Source organism: Neomonachus schauinslandi, chromosome 5 (genome assembly GCF_002201575.2).
Source record: "Neomonachus schauinslandi chromosome 5, ASM220157v2, whole genome shotgun sequence".
NCBI classification, from domain to species: domain Eukaryota; kingdom Metazoa; phylum Chordata; class Mammalia; order Carnivora; family Phocidae; genus Neomonachus; species Neomonachus schauinslandi.
This window is the reverse complement of record NC_058407.1, coordinates 173,510,472-173,527,532: the sequence shown is the minus strand read 5'-3', so window position 1 is coordinate 173,527,532 and position 17,061 is coordinate 173,510,472. Positions and strand designations below refer to the sequence as shown.

General features: G+C 43.3%; 1 protein-coding gene across 1 annotated transcript in view; it reads left to right on the top strand.

The window, feature by feature from the left end:
- Positions 1–17,061, top strand: part of SDK1 (sidekick cell adhesion molecule 1) — a 522,185-nt gene that overhangs the window by 167,347 nt on the left and 337,777 nt on the right. Inside the window, exon 5 of the mRNA XM_044915291.1 lies at positions 6,295–6,428. Coding sequence (XP_044771226.1) covers positions 6,295–6,428 — 134 coding nt within the window. The remainder of the gene's footprint in view (positions 1–6,294; positions 6,429–17,061) is intronic.

Sequence of the window (17,061 nt, the reverse complement as noted above, 5' to 3'; positions counted from 1 at the left end):
TCTTTGGCTTCTCTACTCCTCCTCTAAAATTCTATAAAATACATAGTTGGGACTTCACAGACCTATCATTTTCTTTTTCTATCTTTTGGATGTGTTCTTCCCATTGACTTAGCTCCTTGTGCTCAGTAACCGTATTCCCCGGTCACCTTCCCTGGACGGTGTCATGCACACCACAGGCGCTCCATACAGACTCACTCACTGAAGGGTTGGGTGACCCCTTTCCTTGCCTGGGTTCTGGTACTGAGATGGAGTTGCAAACTCAAAAATGAACAGTGAGAGAAAATTTATCAGTATGAATACGTGCATGTTTTCTTCTTTCTATTCATTCAACACGCATCTATTGGTGACATTCTGTTTGTCAGGCTCTGTGCTTAAATACTGGGGGCAACTGTGTCTAAGGTGGAACATCTGTGTATTGAACATGCTTCAGATCCAGACAGTTTAAGGGAGTTATCATTTGAGAAATCCTATCCTATAATGTACCCCCACTTGTATCTGTAATTAAGAGTTGACAGCTAATGTAGAATAGATTAAAGACTTTATATAAATTTAATTATATTTCCCCATATACTTGCCCTAATGAAATTAACCACACATGCTATAGAAAAGACTCCCTGCATGGATTAAATTGAAATGTTTGGCAAAGCATGGACCACAGTGGTAACTAAGCTGGTGGAAAGCTTGAATGGCTCCTCCCCGTCTCTGTATCTTCCTGCTCTTCAGGGAAAGTGAATAAAGTGTTTCCTATTACTTATAGTTCATAAAAACACTGAATCTAAGCTCCATGGGACATGGGCTGTGTGCACCTGGTTCAGGTTTGTACGCCCTCTGCTCTGAGTTAGGCCTGGGGACTCAAATCTGACTAAGTAATGAATATAGTTATTTGGTTCTCTTCCCACGGCAGTCCAGGAGAATGTCTACCCTTGCTTTCCTTCCTGGTCTCGGGCAGCTCCCAGGGGGGAGGTACAAGCGAATCCGTTTTCATCAACCACCAAGCTGGTGCTTCCATAATTAAGGTGTCGGGGCCACAGGTTGGAAAGCCGGTGTTCTGTATGACATTGAGAGTGTGACATCCCCCGACATTGGCAAGTGTGGCAGGAAGGTCACTTGAAGATATGCCCGCTGATTGCCCCGCCCCCAGCCCCATGCATCCAATGCGTAAGCCCTTGGATCTAGGTGTCCAGGGGCATTTTCCCCTCACGGGTGATTTTGATCAGAGCTGATGGCCAAAGACCCCAGGGATCTCCTCTGAGGTTTTAACTTCCCCAAAATAGAGAATTCTTATTTTGCCAACTGCCTCAACAAAGTGTTGGGAGAATCACGTGCAGAGCCAAAAGCACTTGGAACGTGCCCTTTCAAATGAGTCCTCTTCTGAACCACTGTATTTCCTTCTTAGTAAAGCCTCATTACTCAGGACAGCCGATAGATTTCTCTCTGACAACTGTCCCTGTGCTCATGGCTGGCAGCAAGCAACCCTTCAGCTTGTTCTTCACATGTCCAACACTGTTTTCCCAAGCTGTAGTGCACTGAACTTTTGAATTTGTGTATCATTTTCTTTATTACTATCCCCTGGAATTAAAAATTAGAAGATTTCATTTTGATACCACCTTACACCAGTTAGAATGGCAAAAATTGACAAGGCAAGAAACAACAAATGTTGGAGAGGTTGTGGAGAAAGGGGAACCCTCTTACACTGTTGGTGGGAATGCAAGATGGTACAGCCACTTTGGAAAACAGTGTGGAGGTTCCTCAAAAAGTTAAAAATAGATCTACCCTATGACCCAGCAATTGCACTATTGGGTATTTACCCCAAAGACACAGATGTAGTGAAAAGAAGGGCCATATGCACCCCAATGTTCATAGCAGCAATGTCCACGATAGCCAAACTGTGGAAAGAGCCAAGATGCCCTTCAACAGATGGATAAAGAAGATATGGTCCATATATACAATGGAATACTACTCAGCCATCAGAAAGGATGAATACCCAACTTTTGCATCAACATGGATGGGACTGGAGGAGATTATGCTAAGTGAAATAAGTCAAGCAGAGAAAGTCAATTATCATATGGCTTCACTTATTTGTGGGACATAAGGAATAGCATGGAGGACATTAGGAGAAGGAAGGGGAAAATGAAGGGGGGGAAATCGGAGGGAGAGACGAACCATGAGAGACTATGGACTCCGAGAAACAAACTGAGGGTTTTAGAGGGGATGGGGTCAGGGGGATGGGTTAGCCGGGTGATGGGTATTAAGGAGGACACATATTGCATGGAGCACTGGGTGTTATATGCAAACAATGAATCATGGATCACTACGTCAAAAACTAATGATGTGCTGTATGGTGACTGACATAACATAATAAAAAATATTACAAAAAAATGAAATGTAGAATTAAAATTGGGAAGACTAAGGAAATAATTTCATGTAAAACCACACATACATTTATTTTAATAAAGTGAAAATAAAGGAAAAATCTCCTTGGCTTAATGCTATAATTTTCCTATAAAGTCAATGTAAGTTTTAAATTACTACTTTGGAATTATGTGATAAAAAAGCCAAGTAGTCTGTATGATGGGCCAAGTACTAATGCAGGCGCCCCTGCATTCATTTTGAACGTTGTTCTTCTGGAATAAAAGTGATTTAGTGTGGAAAGATATTTTGAAATACAGAAATCAAGGGGCGCCTGGGTGACTCAGTTGGTTAAGCGACTGCCTTCGGCTCAGGTCATGATCCTGGAGTCCTGGGATTGAGTCCCACATCGGGCTCCCTGCTCAGCGGGGAGTCTGCTTCTCCCTCTGACCCTCCTCCCTCTCATGCTCTCTGTCTCTCATTGTCTCTCTCACAAATAAATAAAATCTTAAAAAAAAAAAAACAGAAATCAAAAGAAAATAAGTTATAATCTTACCACTCAAAGTTCACTACTGTTAACATTTACATATGCACATACAGAGAATTATTTCTGTGCCCTGAGGACACACTCTTCTCTCTTTGAACCCCAAATGGATGCTACTGGACATGCTGTTCTGCACCTGTGTTGGGATCCATTTGACCTCTAGAAACAGAAACCCTAACTTAAACAAGTTTAAACGTGAATAAAGTACATCATCTCACGAAATAGGGGCCCAGAGAGACGATGAGCTGCTGGATGGTTGGTTCAGTGCCTCGGTCGGGTTATCAAGACGAAGGACCTAGCTACTCTCTTTTCTCTCTGTCCTGCCGCCAGCATCATGAGCTTCATGCTAAGGTTCTTCCCTTCGTGGTCATACAGTTGCCACTGTGAACATCTGGACAGCACGCTTCTTTATTCACATCTGGTGGAGGGAGAAAAAGCCTGTTCCCGCCAGCCATGAATGGAGATCCCGCCCTTCCGTCTGGTGAGACGAACTTAGGCCTGACTGCCCCAGAGTAAGGACAGTCCCCAGACACCTGCCTTAGGCCACTGGCTCAAGCCTGGCTTCCTCGGTCAGTCCCTGGCAAGAGGGATTGGCTTACCATGATTGGTTTATACTGGTTGGGGTCAATTCTCCAAACCACGTCGCTACTATAAAATGGTGGGGATGAGGAATAGATGTTGGAAGTCAGCCCCCTCCTCAGTAACCTGATATTTTCACAGAATGTTTTATGGACACAGAGAAGAGTCACGTTAAAGGATCAGTTAGCTTACTTTCTCATCATCACCTTCAGCTATTGTCTGATGTGCTCTGACTCTCAAAATTCTGTCCCTCCTCCTGCTTTTGTCAACACGCCGCCTTCCCCCTCGTTGTGAGGGTGGCTGGCAGCCTCCAAGTGTGAGACGCACATTTCCTGCCTGGCCTCCAGCAGGGGTGAGAGCCCTCCCCTAAGCGTGCTCCTCCCCGTTGTCCAGTGGGGCAGCCTGGGTCCCATGCCAGTTTCTCATGTCTTACATGTGGCTCCTGTACCTCTACAGGCCTCTGATGACCAAGATCCAAACCTGGCGCTGGGAATGAGCCAGCTTCCTGGCATCCATGGCAGCCTGGGCCAGGCCTCTGATGACCAAGATCCAAACCTGGCGCTGGGAATGAGCCAGCTTCCTGGCATCCATGGCAGCCTGGGCCAGGCGTGGGCACAGCAGAATCAGGGTCTGTTAGGGAAGAAGACTCAGAGAATGAATGCATGGAACCCGCTTCAATGTCTTTAAAAATTGCTCTTTTCTTATATATTATAACAGTTATCTGAATTATCTGAAATTAAGATGAATGTCTTCAGATGGTTTAATTTTCATTTTAAAAACTCAGTTTCTTTTGTAGAAATTCTCTGTTCAGAAAGAGTTGGATGGGAAGAAAGAATAAAGTCTTCTGGGGAACTGATCCTCATTAATCTAATGTTCTCTAAAGCTTAGGCATTTTTGTGCTGTCTTTTTTGGCATGGACAAGTTTTTCTTCATAATTTTTGACTTGAAGTGGTCTAGAAATTAAAACCTAGAAGGAAAAAAATGAGCTTAAAGATACAAATTATAATAGATGTAAACTTTCATATTTTTATTCCTTATGTGCTTTTTTTTTTAATACCCTTGAGACAATGTCGTAAATAGTATAGAGAATTAATAGGCATTTTTGGAGAATAATTCTGAGAAATAATAGGCATATTTGAAATTACTACAGCAAAAATCAGATGTTAGGGGAAAAAGTTACGACATACTCAGTTTTTTAAATTAAACTATTAAATGTGTAACTTCATGTGTAATAAATATTCATATTTAATTTTAGGTGCCAGGGTAACATACACTAAAATAAAATGGAACAATTTCTATGGTTCTATAAAGGAGTCATAAATAATTATGGTAAAACTTTGAGATATTTTTATGGGACTAAAAATTGAAAACTTATTAATAGGGAAATTTTCGTAAGTGATAAAGGAGGTAGGTTAGTCACAGAGACCTCAAACTGCAGTATATCCTACGGAACCCTGAATAAGCAGTAACTTTGTAAGATAATCTTGTATAATGTGTAAAAGTGAAGAGTGTCTGAAGAAGCTTTCCAGAAGGTAGCAGGAAGGAAACGATTATTATTACAGTAAAATTCCCCATGACCGGTCCTGCAGTTTGCATGTTTTTTTGTTACCAGAACAGAGATCTTATCCGAATTTGGAAGGGCTACGACTGTCTAGGATTTAAAATGAACAAATAAACGTATTCCGTATAAAGTAACAACCTGTGGGCAGCAATGCACTTCACTCCGCATCCCGGGTGCTTCCGGCGTTTGGATAAGAACAGGGACTGAAGTGTATTTGGGTGCTCAGAATGTGTCTTACCTGCAACGCCCAGTCCCCCCTTTGTATGTATCTTTTTGCTTTGTTAACAAATTCTGCAAATTATAGCAAGAGCAAAGGATACTAGGACACTTACTTTCATTAAAAGCTGCTTGGATTTATGGAAGTTGTATCTTTGTTACTTTTTTTTCTTCTTCTTTTAAGTAAGTACTCTGGTGAGACTGTGTGTGATCTGCCCGGCAGAGCACCAGTCCACATGTGGGAAGACAGGTCCTCCCTCTGGTATTGTCACCTTGCTATGTTACCTTGAACAAGTAACTTAACCTCTATGATCTTCAGTTTTCTCATTTCTAAAGAGAAGGTGGTGGGTCAAATGTGCCTCCGAGGTTCCTTTTTGCAGCAGAATTGGGGTATACGAGAAGGTCTCAGTGATGATGTGCTAGACTGTTTGTACTTCTGGATGTGAGGAGGTGGCCCAGGTGAAGAATGTGCAGTCCTAGCATTAGCGGTTATGGGAAAATCAAGTCGAAGGGGTCAGTACTGCCCACTGGCAACTTTTCTTCTACCCACTAGTCGAGAAATAGAGGTACAGAGGCTCTAATGAGGCTCCTTGGGAGGTGGAGGAAATTGCAGTGAATTCATTTGCCCCCAGTCCAGGTTTGGGGTGATTCAGCCCTGCATTTTTGAGGTTTGTGACCATTGTGTGATCAAACAGCCCTGCTTGAAGGGAAAAGACCCAGCTCTCTGGAATTTCTTCTGACTTGTTACAGATTCGCAGAGGAAGCTTTGAGTTTCAACAAACCTTGGGTATATATGTTCCAAAATGTTGTCTTCCTCACAACCAAGGGTTGGAGGGCTCAGACCCTCCTCGCAGGAGTGTAAACTGGGCCAGAGAAGGCTTAGCCACCGCCAGGTTCCTGAGGTCGACCTGTACGCTTGTTTTTTGTCCTTCCAGATCTTTTTTAAATCCTGGACATTCCTTTCTAGTTGGCCTAATAAATTAATTTACCTTACAAACAAGAAGTCCTGTGGATTGGCTTTGACGCTGTCTCTTGTCTGACACAGAGCCATCACGCTGGAAAATCAACTGGTGATCCTTGCCGCGACCGCGGGTGACGCCGGGGCTTACTACGCGCAGGCCGTCAACGAGCGGAACGGAGAGAACAAGACCAGCCCGCTCATTCACTTGAGCATAGCAAGTGAGTTTTGAAATTCCAAATGATAATTCTGAAGGCAATAAAATCTTGATTTAATTAATGTATTTCTCATGGGACATTTTGCAATAAATCTCTAAGATAGTGGCGATGGTTTAATATTGATCCAGTGTCAATAGTTGCTTTCTTTGAAGTGGTATGCAGAAAATGTGAGCACAACAGGTGATTCTGACTGCAAGATCTTATTTGTTTTGGGGATTTAAAATATTTTTGCTTTCGCACAGTTACTGTGTACTGTTTTTAACAACAAAAAAATCTTGATTTTTAAGGAATCGTATCTATCAAACTAATTTGAGACTAGATTAAGCACAGGTTGTTAGTTTAATTTAAAAATAAGATCTTTGAGAAATATATATTAAGTTGTGTTAAAATTAGCAGTATTTCTTTTTTTTATTTTTATTTATTTATTTTTTTCAGAGAGAGAGTGAGCAGGGGGCAGAGGGAGAGGGAGAGAGAGAATCTTAAGCAGGCTCCAATGCCCAGGGCAGAGCCTGACGCAGGGCTTGATCTCACGACCCTGAGATCATGACCTGAGCCAAAATCAAGAGTCAGAAGCTTAACCGACTACGCCACCCAGGTGCCCCAGATTAGCAGTATTTCTTAACTATAATCAGCTGACCATTTTTTCTACCTGATTTTACTGAATAATGAAGAGAATACAGTTACACTTTTGGTTTATTTAAGGAAGTTTTAGTTTGAGGAAACTTAGTTTAAACATTTGGCCTTTGAAAGAAGGCTCTAGTTAGAGTTGATTGCTGAAGAAGGGGGAAATGGTCAGAAGAAAAAACTCTGAGCTAAAAGAGATTAAAATGTGCACCTCGCAGGGCAGGTCGCCAGATGTTGGCAGCGTGAAGTTTCATGGGATGAAATGCAGTGACTCTGTTCCTGAGAACATACAGTTGGGAAGTGGTTGTAAATTTCAAAATTTGATGATCACATCAAACAAGAGTGAATTAAATGGGTTTGTCTGTATAGCAGTAAATGTCATCTTTTTGAGAAACACCTCAAAGGGATGGCCTTCCCCGGCAGGTGGTTTGAAAAGTTTCGTTTCTTACGTGGGATGGGATCACAGTTGCGTGAAGCGGAGTAGGACTGACTGGGTGAATGTCTGCAGCAAATGTGGGGCAGGAGACCACGGGGTTAACTGAGTGTTCTGTCACGGCCCGTCCTCTTCCTGGTAAGTGCTCCTAAGCGGCCGTCATCCTGCCATCAGCAGCTCCATTCCTACGAGTTGAATTCTGATCTCCAGACCACAGATTGTGTGCGGATTGGGCCGTCACCGTGGCCTTTTTAGTGCCTTGGAGAGTTATGTGCGTTGACTGGGTGTGGGCTTTTGAATCAAGAATCATAATAGAAATAAATGTGACTTACCAAGATTTTTTCCAATATTGATAATAAAGGATGGAAATTGTGTTATCAAATAGATTGATTAGTGATTTCTGAGTTTTACAATTAGAACCATTTATTCTGTTTAGAAAATTGCTTTAGCACTCCATTGTAATATACATACCAGGATAATAATTGGTCAGATTGGGAGAATTCTAGGTCAGAAACAAGGAAATTGGTCTTAGCCGGTTGGAAGAGGGGAAAAAGATGCCACGAAGAGTCTGGTTACCGTGATGCTGACATCACAGAGCTGTGGAATAGTCTGTACTTGTAGTTTCCCACATGCCTGTTCTAAAAAGGCCAGTAGGAAATAAAGCCAACACAGTGAATTTGCAAGTTGCCATCCTCATGAAATACCAAGGCGTTAGATAATTGGAATATGTAAATTCTTTTTCAATAATTTCAGTTTCTACTCCTACCAAGAAGTATATTGGAAGCAGCTCATAAATATTATAATTAACTGCCTTGCGTTTTGTTCCCTTGTATATTTTTATCTTTTCATTGGCACCAGGTAAAATGTACAGAAGGTGAGATATAAAGAGGTTGATGATGTGGATGGACTTACTGTAAATCTTGGGAGAAAACCTGCACTGTTTCCTTATATACTCTTTGCTTTTTATTTGGGACCAAGTAACATGTGAAGAGTCAGAAGGTTGAGGAAGCAGCCTTATTTTGACTCTCAGGATAACATTCTGTTGACATATTGGATCTAGCTAAAAGTTAAATGGCACTTTATTATGCATTTTCACACTAAAAATTCTATTTTGAAACCTCTAAAGATCAGAAATATTGATAAATCTGTAGAAGCCCCCAGAATTGTATGTTTAAGGGCTGCTCCTTTTGGGACCGCAGCAAATGCTGTCAGCAGCAGAACCGCTCTCGGGCCCACGCCAGTGCACGGTGAGGCCGGGGAAGGGGGACGTGCAACCCCTCTAAGTTTATCATGGGGTTAGGTGTCCTCAGGACCCGTCTCTGCTGGTGGCAGGACATGCTGTGTCCTGCAGACTTAGACATCTTGTTTTGTTTTGTTTTGTTTTTTCTGATGGAGGCTTTGTAAAAACACCAAACAAGATCGATGAAATTTAAAAGAAAAACTTGCCAGCCAGCATTTCTGAAGAATCAAAAGGTATTACAGCCAATTATCATTTAACAAAGGTAATTTTTTCTTCGGCAGCAGGAGACTAAAATAAGGAAGCTTTATGTAGTGAATACGATTGAGGTGGTAGGGTACTGGAAATTAAATTCCTGGTGGATCGTACTATAATTAATTTAAAATTGGAGAGTGCCAGGCAGCCCCACCTCTTGTTTCCTGTCATAGTAATAAGCAGTTCCTCCTGCAGGACAGCCTGGCGTCGAAGTGGGATAGCACCCAGGGGTCAGCCTTGTCTCAGAACATCTAAATGAATGATGCCTTAACACCCAGCTAGCAGGAGCAAATAATGTATCTTCCCGAACAACCGTGTACATGAGAGTTCAAAACCTCACCCCCTTTTCAGTCGCTGAATGTTTTGGCTACACTTGAAGCTTGTGGGAAGCAAAAGATAGAGAGGATTCAGATAAAAATAAATAAATGTTTAAAAAAGCATGACAATTAGAAGGGAAATGCAGCCCTTCCACCGGACTACCCGCTGTTCTGTGCATGTTTGGTAGATGGCCTTACTGTCTCTTCCCATTTCTGCCCCTTTTGTGTGGCTAAGAAGATAAATTGCAGCGTGTTCTGCACAGATACTTCCTGTCCAGAAGGAGAGGCCATCTCTGAACTATCCATTCTCCTGCTCCCCAGTGAAAGCTCGCTGCCATCTCAGGGGTGGATTCACTTTGAAGTTTTAATGTGACGTGAAGCCAGCAGATGTTAAGGACATAGGTGGGACTGCTGAAGCGTCCTGCATGAATTTTTCATAGCTGGCTCCCGCAGCTCAGGTGCGCGCCAGAAAAAGAATGGGCTGAACTCACCCGAGAGTCGACGTTTCTATTCTGAGGTCAGACCCAGGCAAGCTTTATAAACCTGTCAACCTGCTTTTGGTTTTCACTTTGAAGATTTTACATTGAGTTAACTTTGGTGGATCAGATCTTCTGAACTGAATTAACATGTGAATAAGTTTCTTCTTAAAATCAGAAAAAGGGGTAGAGTCGGGAGATGGGAGGAATTCTGCATGATGATGAGTCCGTCATTGTGTAGATGCCACTGTATACACCTTGACCCATCATGGGTTCTGACCCAACGTGCAAGATGTCGGGTGTAATGAGAGCCTCTGGCGGGGAGGAGGATTGAAAAGGAAGCGGTGCCCGTCTCCTTCCTGTGTTTTTACCTCTTTCATTTTAATGCCTCCTCTTCAAACAGCATCCGCAGGTAGGATATCATTTCAGCTGATCCTCCTTCAGGCTGACAAACCCTTGCTTTTCATTCTGGAGACCACTTAACATTCTTTTGTCCTCTATAATGCTAATTTAACTGCAGACCTCATATATGTGTAGCAGTTGAAAGTGGATTCCTGAGAATAATGTCTGAGAGAACCGCCCTGTAAAACATGGCTTTTGTGTGCCCAGGTAAAATTCTCTCTCATTTTCTTTGTGCCTTAAATATATTTCTGGGAGAAAGGGGCAAGGCAGAAGCCTTTCAAGTGTACTCTGACATGATTCCCAAAGCAATAGGAACAGTTTGAAATATTACTGGAAACCTATCCAGAGACAGTGTCCATACCACAAATGATGAATTTAGAATCCAGCTATAGCTTTATACATTGGATGGAACTTTACTGCCAGAATTTTCAGAAACATAAATAGGAAGTGTACTTATGGTAGAGTAATGAGCTAATCATTTCGGATGTATTGAACCTTCTAAGTGGGGTGTGTAATGAAGCCTAAGACATGCTCGGGTCATGGCATCCTGGGGCTGGTCGCGAGCAGAACAGAGTGTAGGCTATGGTCTCTAAAGTGATTTTGTAGGTACTCCATCAGTAAACAAGCGTTGTGCATTCACCCCTCATACATGCATACTCAGTTATTTATAACTTAGAAGCATAGAACTATCATACAAAAGAGATAAAGGTGAAATAAATGGTATCTTAAGTATCTTGCTAATCATGAACATCTTATTAATCTCAAAAATAAGACAAGTGATTTTTCCAGCAGAAGTGGGTTTATTCAGGAATAACAGAGAATGCAATTCAGGACAGGCCAACTATGGCAAAACCATAGGCAAATCCAAGAAACAAAATAGGAATGTTGTTTTTGGAGAATAAAGAGGAAGTTGCAGGGGGGTTTGAACCAAAGTCTGTTGGAGAAAAGCCAGAGTTCATGGTAATGATGATTCCTGATTGGCTGAGTTGCAGGGGTGGTTGATTTCTTTTTGTTTTGTTTGGTTGTTTAAAGATTATTTATTTGAGAGAGAGAGTGAGAGAGTGTGAGCGGGGAAGGGGCGGAGGGGAGGGAGAGACAGAATCCCAAGCAGACTCCCCGCTGAGGGCAGAGCCCCATGTGGGGCTCGGTTTCACAACCCTGAGATCATGACCTGAGCGGAAACCAAGAGTCGGATGCTCAACCGACTGAGCCACCCAGGCGCAGGGGTGGTTGACTTCTTGGAGGAGATGCAGCGCACATCTTTCCCTGTTGGGGCCTGGAACTGGGAATGGTCCTGATGACCATTCTGCTCTTGGGTCTGTAATTGACAGTTCCTCCTGTAATCGATGTCAAGCGTGGGCTCCCAGCCTCCCCTTCTAGCCACCTGAGCCCACTTTAGTGAGGTTCCCCTTACTAATTTTCAGATTCATTTCATCTTTAGTTCATGTCTCATGGCACAACAGACACTTTGTGAGTGGTCTTCCTGATGATGGTCTAGTTTTTTGGACAAATTCTTGTGACATCTGTTTAAGGAGTACTGTTTATCCGGTGTCGTTGCTGATGAAGGTCTCCATGCTGCCGTTTGTCATTTGTGCTCCCCTCGGGAGTACCTCAGATCTGTGCTTCTTCACGGTCACGTGTATCCGGTTATCTATTCTGTGAGAGTTTAGTTAAAACCAAATACAGTTGACCCTTGGAGAACACAGGTTTGAACTGCATGGGTCCACTTATATGCACAATTTTCCCAGTAAATACAGTACAGTTCTCTAAGTGTATTTTCTCTTCCTCATGATTTTCTTAATAACATTTTGTTCTCTAGCTTACTTTATTATAAGAATATAGTATATAATGTATTTAACACATAAAATGTATGTTAATCAACTATTATGTAATTGGCAACAGTAGGCTATTAGTAGTTAAGTTTGGGGGGAGTCAAGAGTTATACACAGATTTTCAACCGTGTGGGGTGTCAGCAACCCGAAACCCCATGTTGTTCAAGGGTCCACTCCATACAAGGACACCTACCCTTTGGCAAGTTCTGAGAGCAAACAGATACACAAAGGCATCCTGTGAACCTTCTTGAAAATGAACATTTTTAGCTCTACCCCTGAGATCACATGCCTTAGAGTGTGTGACATGGGGCCATCCCACTGAGAGACCTGACCTGCATAATAAATGGCATTATTAAAGATCAGTGTTCTTCTTATGGCTCTGGTTTAAAAACATAGATACAAGTGCCTGTTCTAATATTTTGTTTCTGAAGCCCAGTTGTATGTTTATATGGATTAGTGATGGGCTTAGAATCAAGTAGAACCGGTGATTCCCAACCAGACTTCAGTTTAAAAGAAAGGGAAAAAAAAAAAAAAACAAAGATGAAGAAGACAATAATAAGGCCATAATTTTCTCCACAGCCCACATGACATTTCTGTTATTAGTTAGGATAGACCTCTTATTCTGTTCGCTACCCCTGCTCTCGCCCATCTTCTTTTCCCACGCTGCCCATCTTTCTCCTTTGTGGCCGATCTCAGCCTAATCTCCCCCTTGATAAATCTTAGGGAATCAGGTTAAACTGTGAATTGTAATGCCCGCAACTTCTGAATGAATCTGGGATAGCCCAGTATCCCCAGTCTCCCAGAGCAGCTGTCTTCACACTGGGAGAGGCAGACCTCTGGGGGGACACACAGATTGCTGAGGGGGCAAGCAGGCACATAGACTCTTCCGGGAACCTATTTCCAGGCGCTTTCCTGTGCTCTCCCTAAAAGCAGGTGTGTGTGCACGTGCCTGAGTCCCAGGGGCTCTGCACGGGTTGCCTCTCTCACAGGCGCGAGTCACACACATCCTGAACCTTTAATACAGGCCTTGCGTGCGGGTGTAAATGGCCGGGCGCCAAACGCAGGGAGAATTCTAAGCATCTGTCAGAGTTGTGGAAGTGACGTACTCTAATAACTGGGAAATAAACCATTTTATAAATCAGGTGTTTTCACTTTCTTGCTATCTACAAAATGAGGCAGTACCCACACCCATTGTCGGTGGATATTTTATTACAGATAATTTTTGAAGATTGCTAATACAGAGTACTATCAACTTGTAGGACAGGAAGACATTTCCAGCCCTCTTGCAGTTTGGGGGGGTAACAGGACTAACTCTCGTCAATGAAATGTGAGTGGAATGAAGCACGTCACTTCCAGGCCAGGGATTTGAGGCAGCAGGTCACCTTCACGCCCTCCCTTCCCTGTGGCCGGGCCACGTATGGAGATTGGCGGGGCCACAGGCTGGAAGCTGCCTAGGTACCTGAATTGGCACATGGGCAGAACCGCCAGGAGAGTCACCCCGATGGACTGGGGCGTTAGAGAGCAGGGAGTAAGCCTCTGTGTGCTAAGCTTTATTTATGATTGGAACAAAAAGCAGTCTATCCTAATAAATTACCCTGTGGAAGTCAGAGGGGACTAAAAGAATCGAGAGATATCCTTGAATAAAATTCCTTCCATCCTCATGTGCTTTTCTACATGAACATAATTTCACAGGAGTCTCATCTACAAAAAGGAAGTAGTATGAGAATCAGGGTAAACCTCTATCCATGTCACAAAGAGATACATTTTCAGTGATTTTTTTTTTCTTTTAGAGGTAATACTCATCAAAATTGGTTTTACATTTGTTTTGATTAATTGAGTACAAATAATAATTGTAACAGTAACTCGATCCGAGAGAACTTTTTTTTAACCCCAGAGCCATATGGTTGCTGGGAAATTTTAATTTATATGCATATTTTATCAGAGGCTGTGATAGGGTGATCAGTAAAATACTTTGCATCATTAAATGTAATAAATTACGATAAAATTCTGTGGGAGGTGTGGACTGAAAATACAGGTTCAAGAAGAAAAAGGAATGAGGTCAGATTTCTGGCCACTAAACATTAGAGGTTGCTCGAGTGTTTTTCTCAGTGCGTGATGATGTGTATCAAATCCTTAGACCCACTCAGTCAGGTATCTAGATTCCTTTGGACACACATAAAAGAATGCCGCAGACTTGTCTTTTATTAAAATACACCAGCATAGTCAAATATTAAGAGACACGAGAAATTATCTTCTCTGCAGTCCTTCAAATCGGTCTTGAAAAATGTGAGGTGTTAACATTGTTAACGCCAGCTGTGGAACAACAGAGTTTTGCAAAACTTTTCTAGGTGATGTAGGAGCAAAAACTGTTCTGAGCTATATGCAGATTTGATGATAATTTATAAATAAGTGTGCTGTCCAGTGATTCCCCGAGGGAGAGGCAGAAGCAGGGCCCTGATGAGCCTTGCGCTCGAGATTGGCGTTTCATGGACGTTTTCCCTGTTCAAGCCCACAACAGCCTGTGAGTGGGTGACAACACCGTTGCAAAGCTGAGGGTGCTGAAGCCCCAAGAAGTCAGGTCATCGACCAAAATCACAAGAATAGTGAGTGGGGAGCTAGGGATTGAAGACACAGCTTCTTCGAGCCCCCAGCCCCCTGGGTTTTCCTGTGAAGGGGGAGCAGCATGTGTTTTGGATGCTGTGTGTGCTTTTGTGTCCGTTTGTGTCCAAGTGAGGAGAAGGCAGAGCTCAGGGGAAGGAGCCCTCCCATTTGTATTGGAGATTAAATGGTCAAGGGCTTTTTCACACTCAAACCTCGGAAGAGCTTGGTTTTGTTTTTAAAAGGGAGGCTGTTTCGATGCCAGAACCACTCCCAAGAAACATCGAGTCTCGGTAAAGCCAGCGTACTGTTCATGCACATGCAGCCCGGGAGGCTGGCACCCTTTTGCAACCAACAGAGGTACACTTGGAGCTGTGATGAGACCCCGCTCACTCACCGGAGCACAGGTTTGCCAAAGGGTGAGGTGGGCGAGGCGAGAGCGCTGACGGAGCGGCACAGTGGTAACTTACGGTTCCTAACAGTGCGTGTGTTGTCACCCAGCATGCATTACACACCACATGGGACGTAGAGTAAAACATGATCTGCCCCGGTGACATGCGCAGGCCTTACTGGGGACCTGCTGTGGCAGATTCTGCCTCAGGAGTAAGCCACATCCCAGAGTGAGGGGGCCAGGTGGACTCAGTAAACAAAGCATCAGTATTCGCTTGCTTCTCCCAATATGGGATGATTATTTAAGAGCAGATATTGTCATCTGGTAGTGACTTGCCTAATCAGATTTTTAAAATTCCCTCAAAGCCTTTCTTTAATATTTTTCAAAACCACCTCTCCTCCTGCCCCCTGGTGAAGTACACCAATTGAAAGTGTCATATTCAGACATCTAAACACAAGAGTCTTCTGACCAGGGCAGTCTAGGGCTGTGACTGGACGTAGCCCTGATAATTTTACCCTTGACTCTGGGATCTCGTTTCTTCACCTTAGCCAACAAACAGCCGCATGTCTGCATTCAGATGACTGAGGACTTAACATCCTGTCATTGCAGGACCTTAATAATTAAACAGAACATTTCAGAACTTGTCACAGTTTGGGAGGGACTCAGCACTGTGACTCACTCATGCAGTAAGTACCTTGCCAGCCCAGAGCCCTTCGGATGCCACATTTATTGAAGTACTTCGTCTGCTCTCCCTGTCACTATAATTGATATGAAAAGATAAGCAATTTTTAGAGGGCACAAGCAAGGGGGATGGAAAATTGAATTTTCCTTGCAATCATTTTATCAGCTCTAACATCCATCCATCACACATCTCGTCTGGGGAGATCCTAAACAAAGTCATGGTCATCAGCGGAGATGGGGCCACAGAACCAGTTGTTAGATATAAGTAGAGTTTTCTGTGAAAAGCTGTGTTTACTCAGTAGTTGGATAGAGATGACGACCACGGTTAGTTCGAGCTTTCACTCTTTTCCAGACGAAATAATCGCACTCTGTTCTTCCTGGTGTACCCTTTCCTTTTACGGATGGACTCGGTGTTCCGAAGCCACTGATCAGGAAATACTTGTTCAGTTTGTCTTCCCCCAGAACTTGAGGTTTGCCAACTCCACATTGTCCGACTTGCTGGGCTAGACTGTCTTCGTAGCTTACCCTTCAGAAAAAGGAGAATATGTGATTTTCTGATTTGGAGGGGACGCTGAGAGTGGAACCAGCCTCTTTAGTAATGGCCGATGTTGTGGAGGGCAGGCCTGATAGTCCAGGTGCTAACATTGGTTTTGAGCAGTCAGGTAAGGATGGGAAGACATGATCTGGCTGAACGTGGGATGAAAGCGTGTGATAGCGGTTGCCGTAGTTTGGGCCGCTGTAGCAAAATGCCATAGACAACAGACATTTCCATCTCACCGTTCCAGGGGCTGGGCGTGCCAGCATGTCAGGTTCTGGTGAGAACCCTCTTCTGGGCTGGAGACTTCTCTCCGTACCCTCACACGGGGGGAAGGGCCCCTTTTATAAGGGCACTGATCTCCTTCACGGGGCTCCCTCCTCATGGCCTGATTATCCCTGAAAGGCCCCGCCTCCTGATGCCTAAATCTCCACATCGGGGTTTAGGATTTCAACCCAAGAACTTTGAGGGGACACGAAAATGCAGGGCATTGCAGTAGACGAGCAGTCGTCATTTACTGAGCATCTGCTCTGTGTCCAGTGTGTAACTATTACACGTAATTTCAGCCATCATTTTTTAAAAAGCCCTAGGGGTCAGTATTATCCCCATGTTACAAATGAGGAAGCAAATGAAGGGAATAAATAGTGTGCACAAGGCTACACAGTTAATTACGCGTTTTACTTTCAACCCAAGTCTGTCTTCTCTCAAAGAGATTTTTCACCATTTTATTTGTTGAGTTCATTTATATTGCAGATGATTTTCGGCTTTTAAGCTCATGTTGAAAGTTCTTACTCCGGTTGCTGCTTTTCTGTTTGCAGCCTAACAACTGGTCACCTTCTGATAACGGTTCCATTC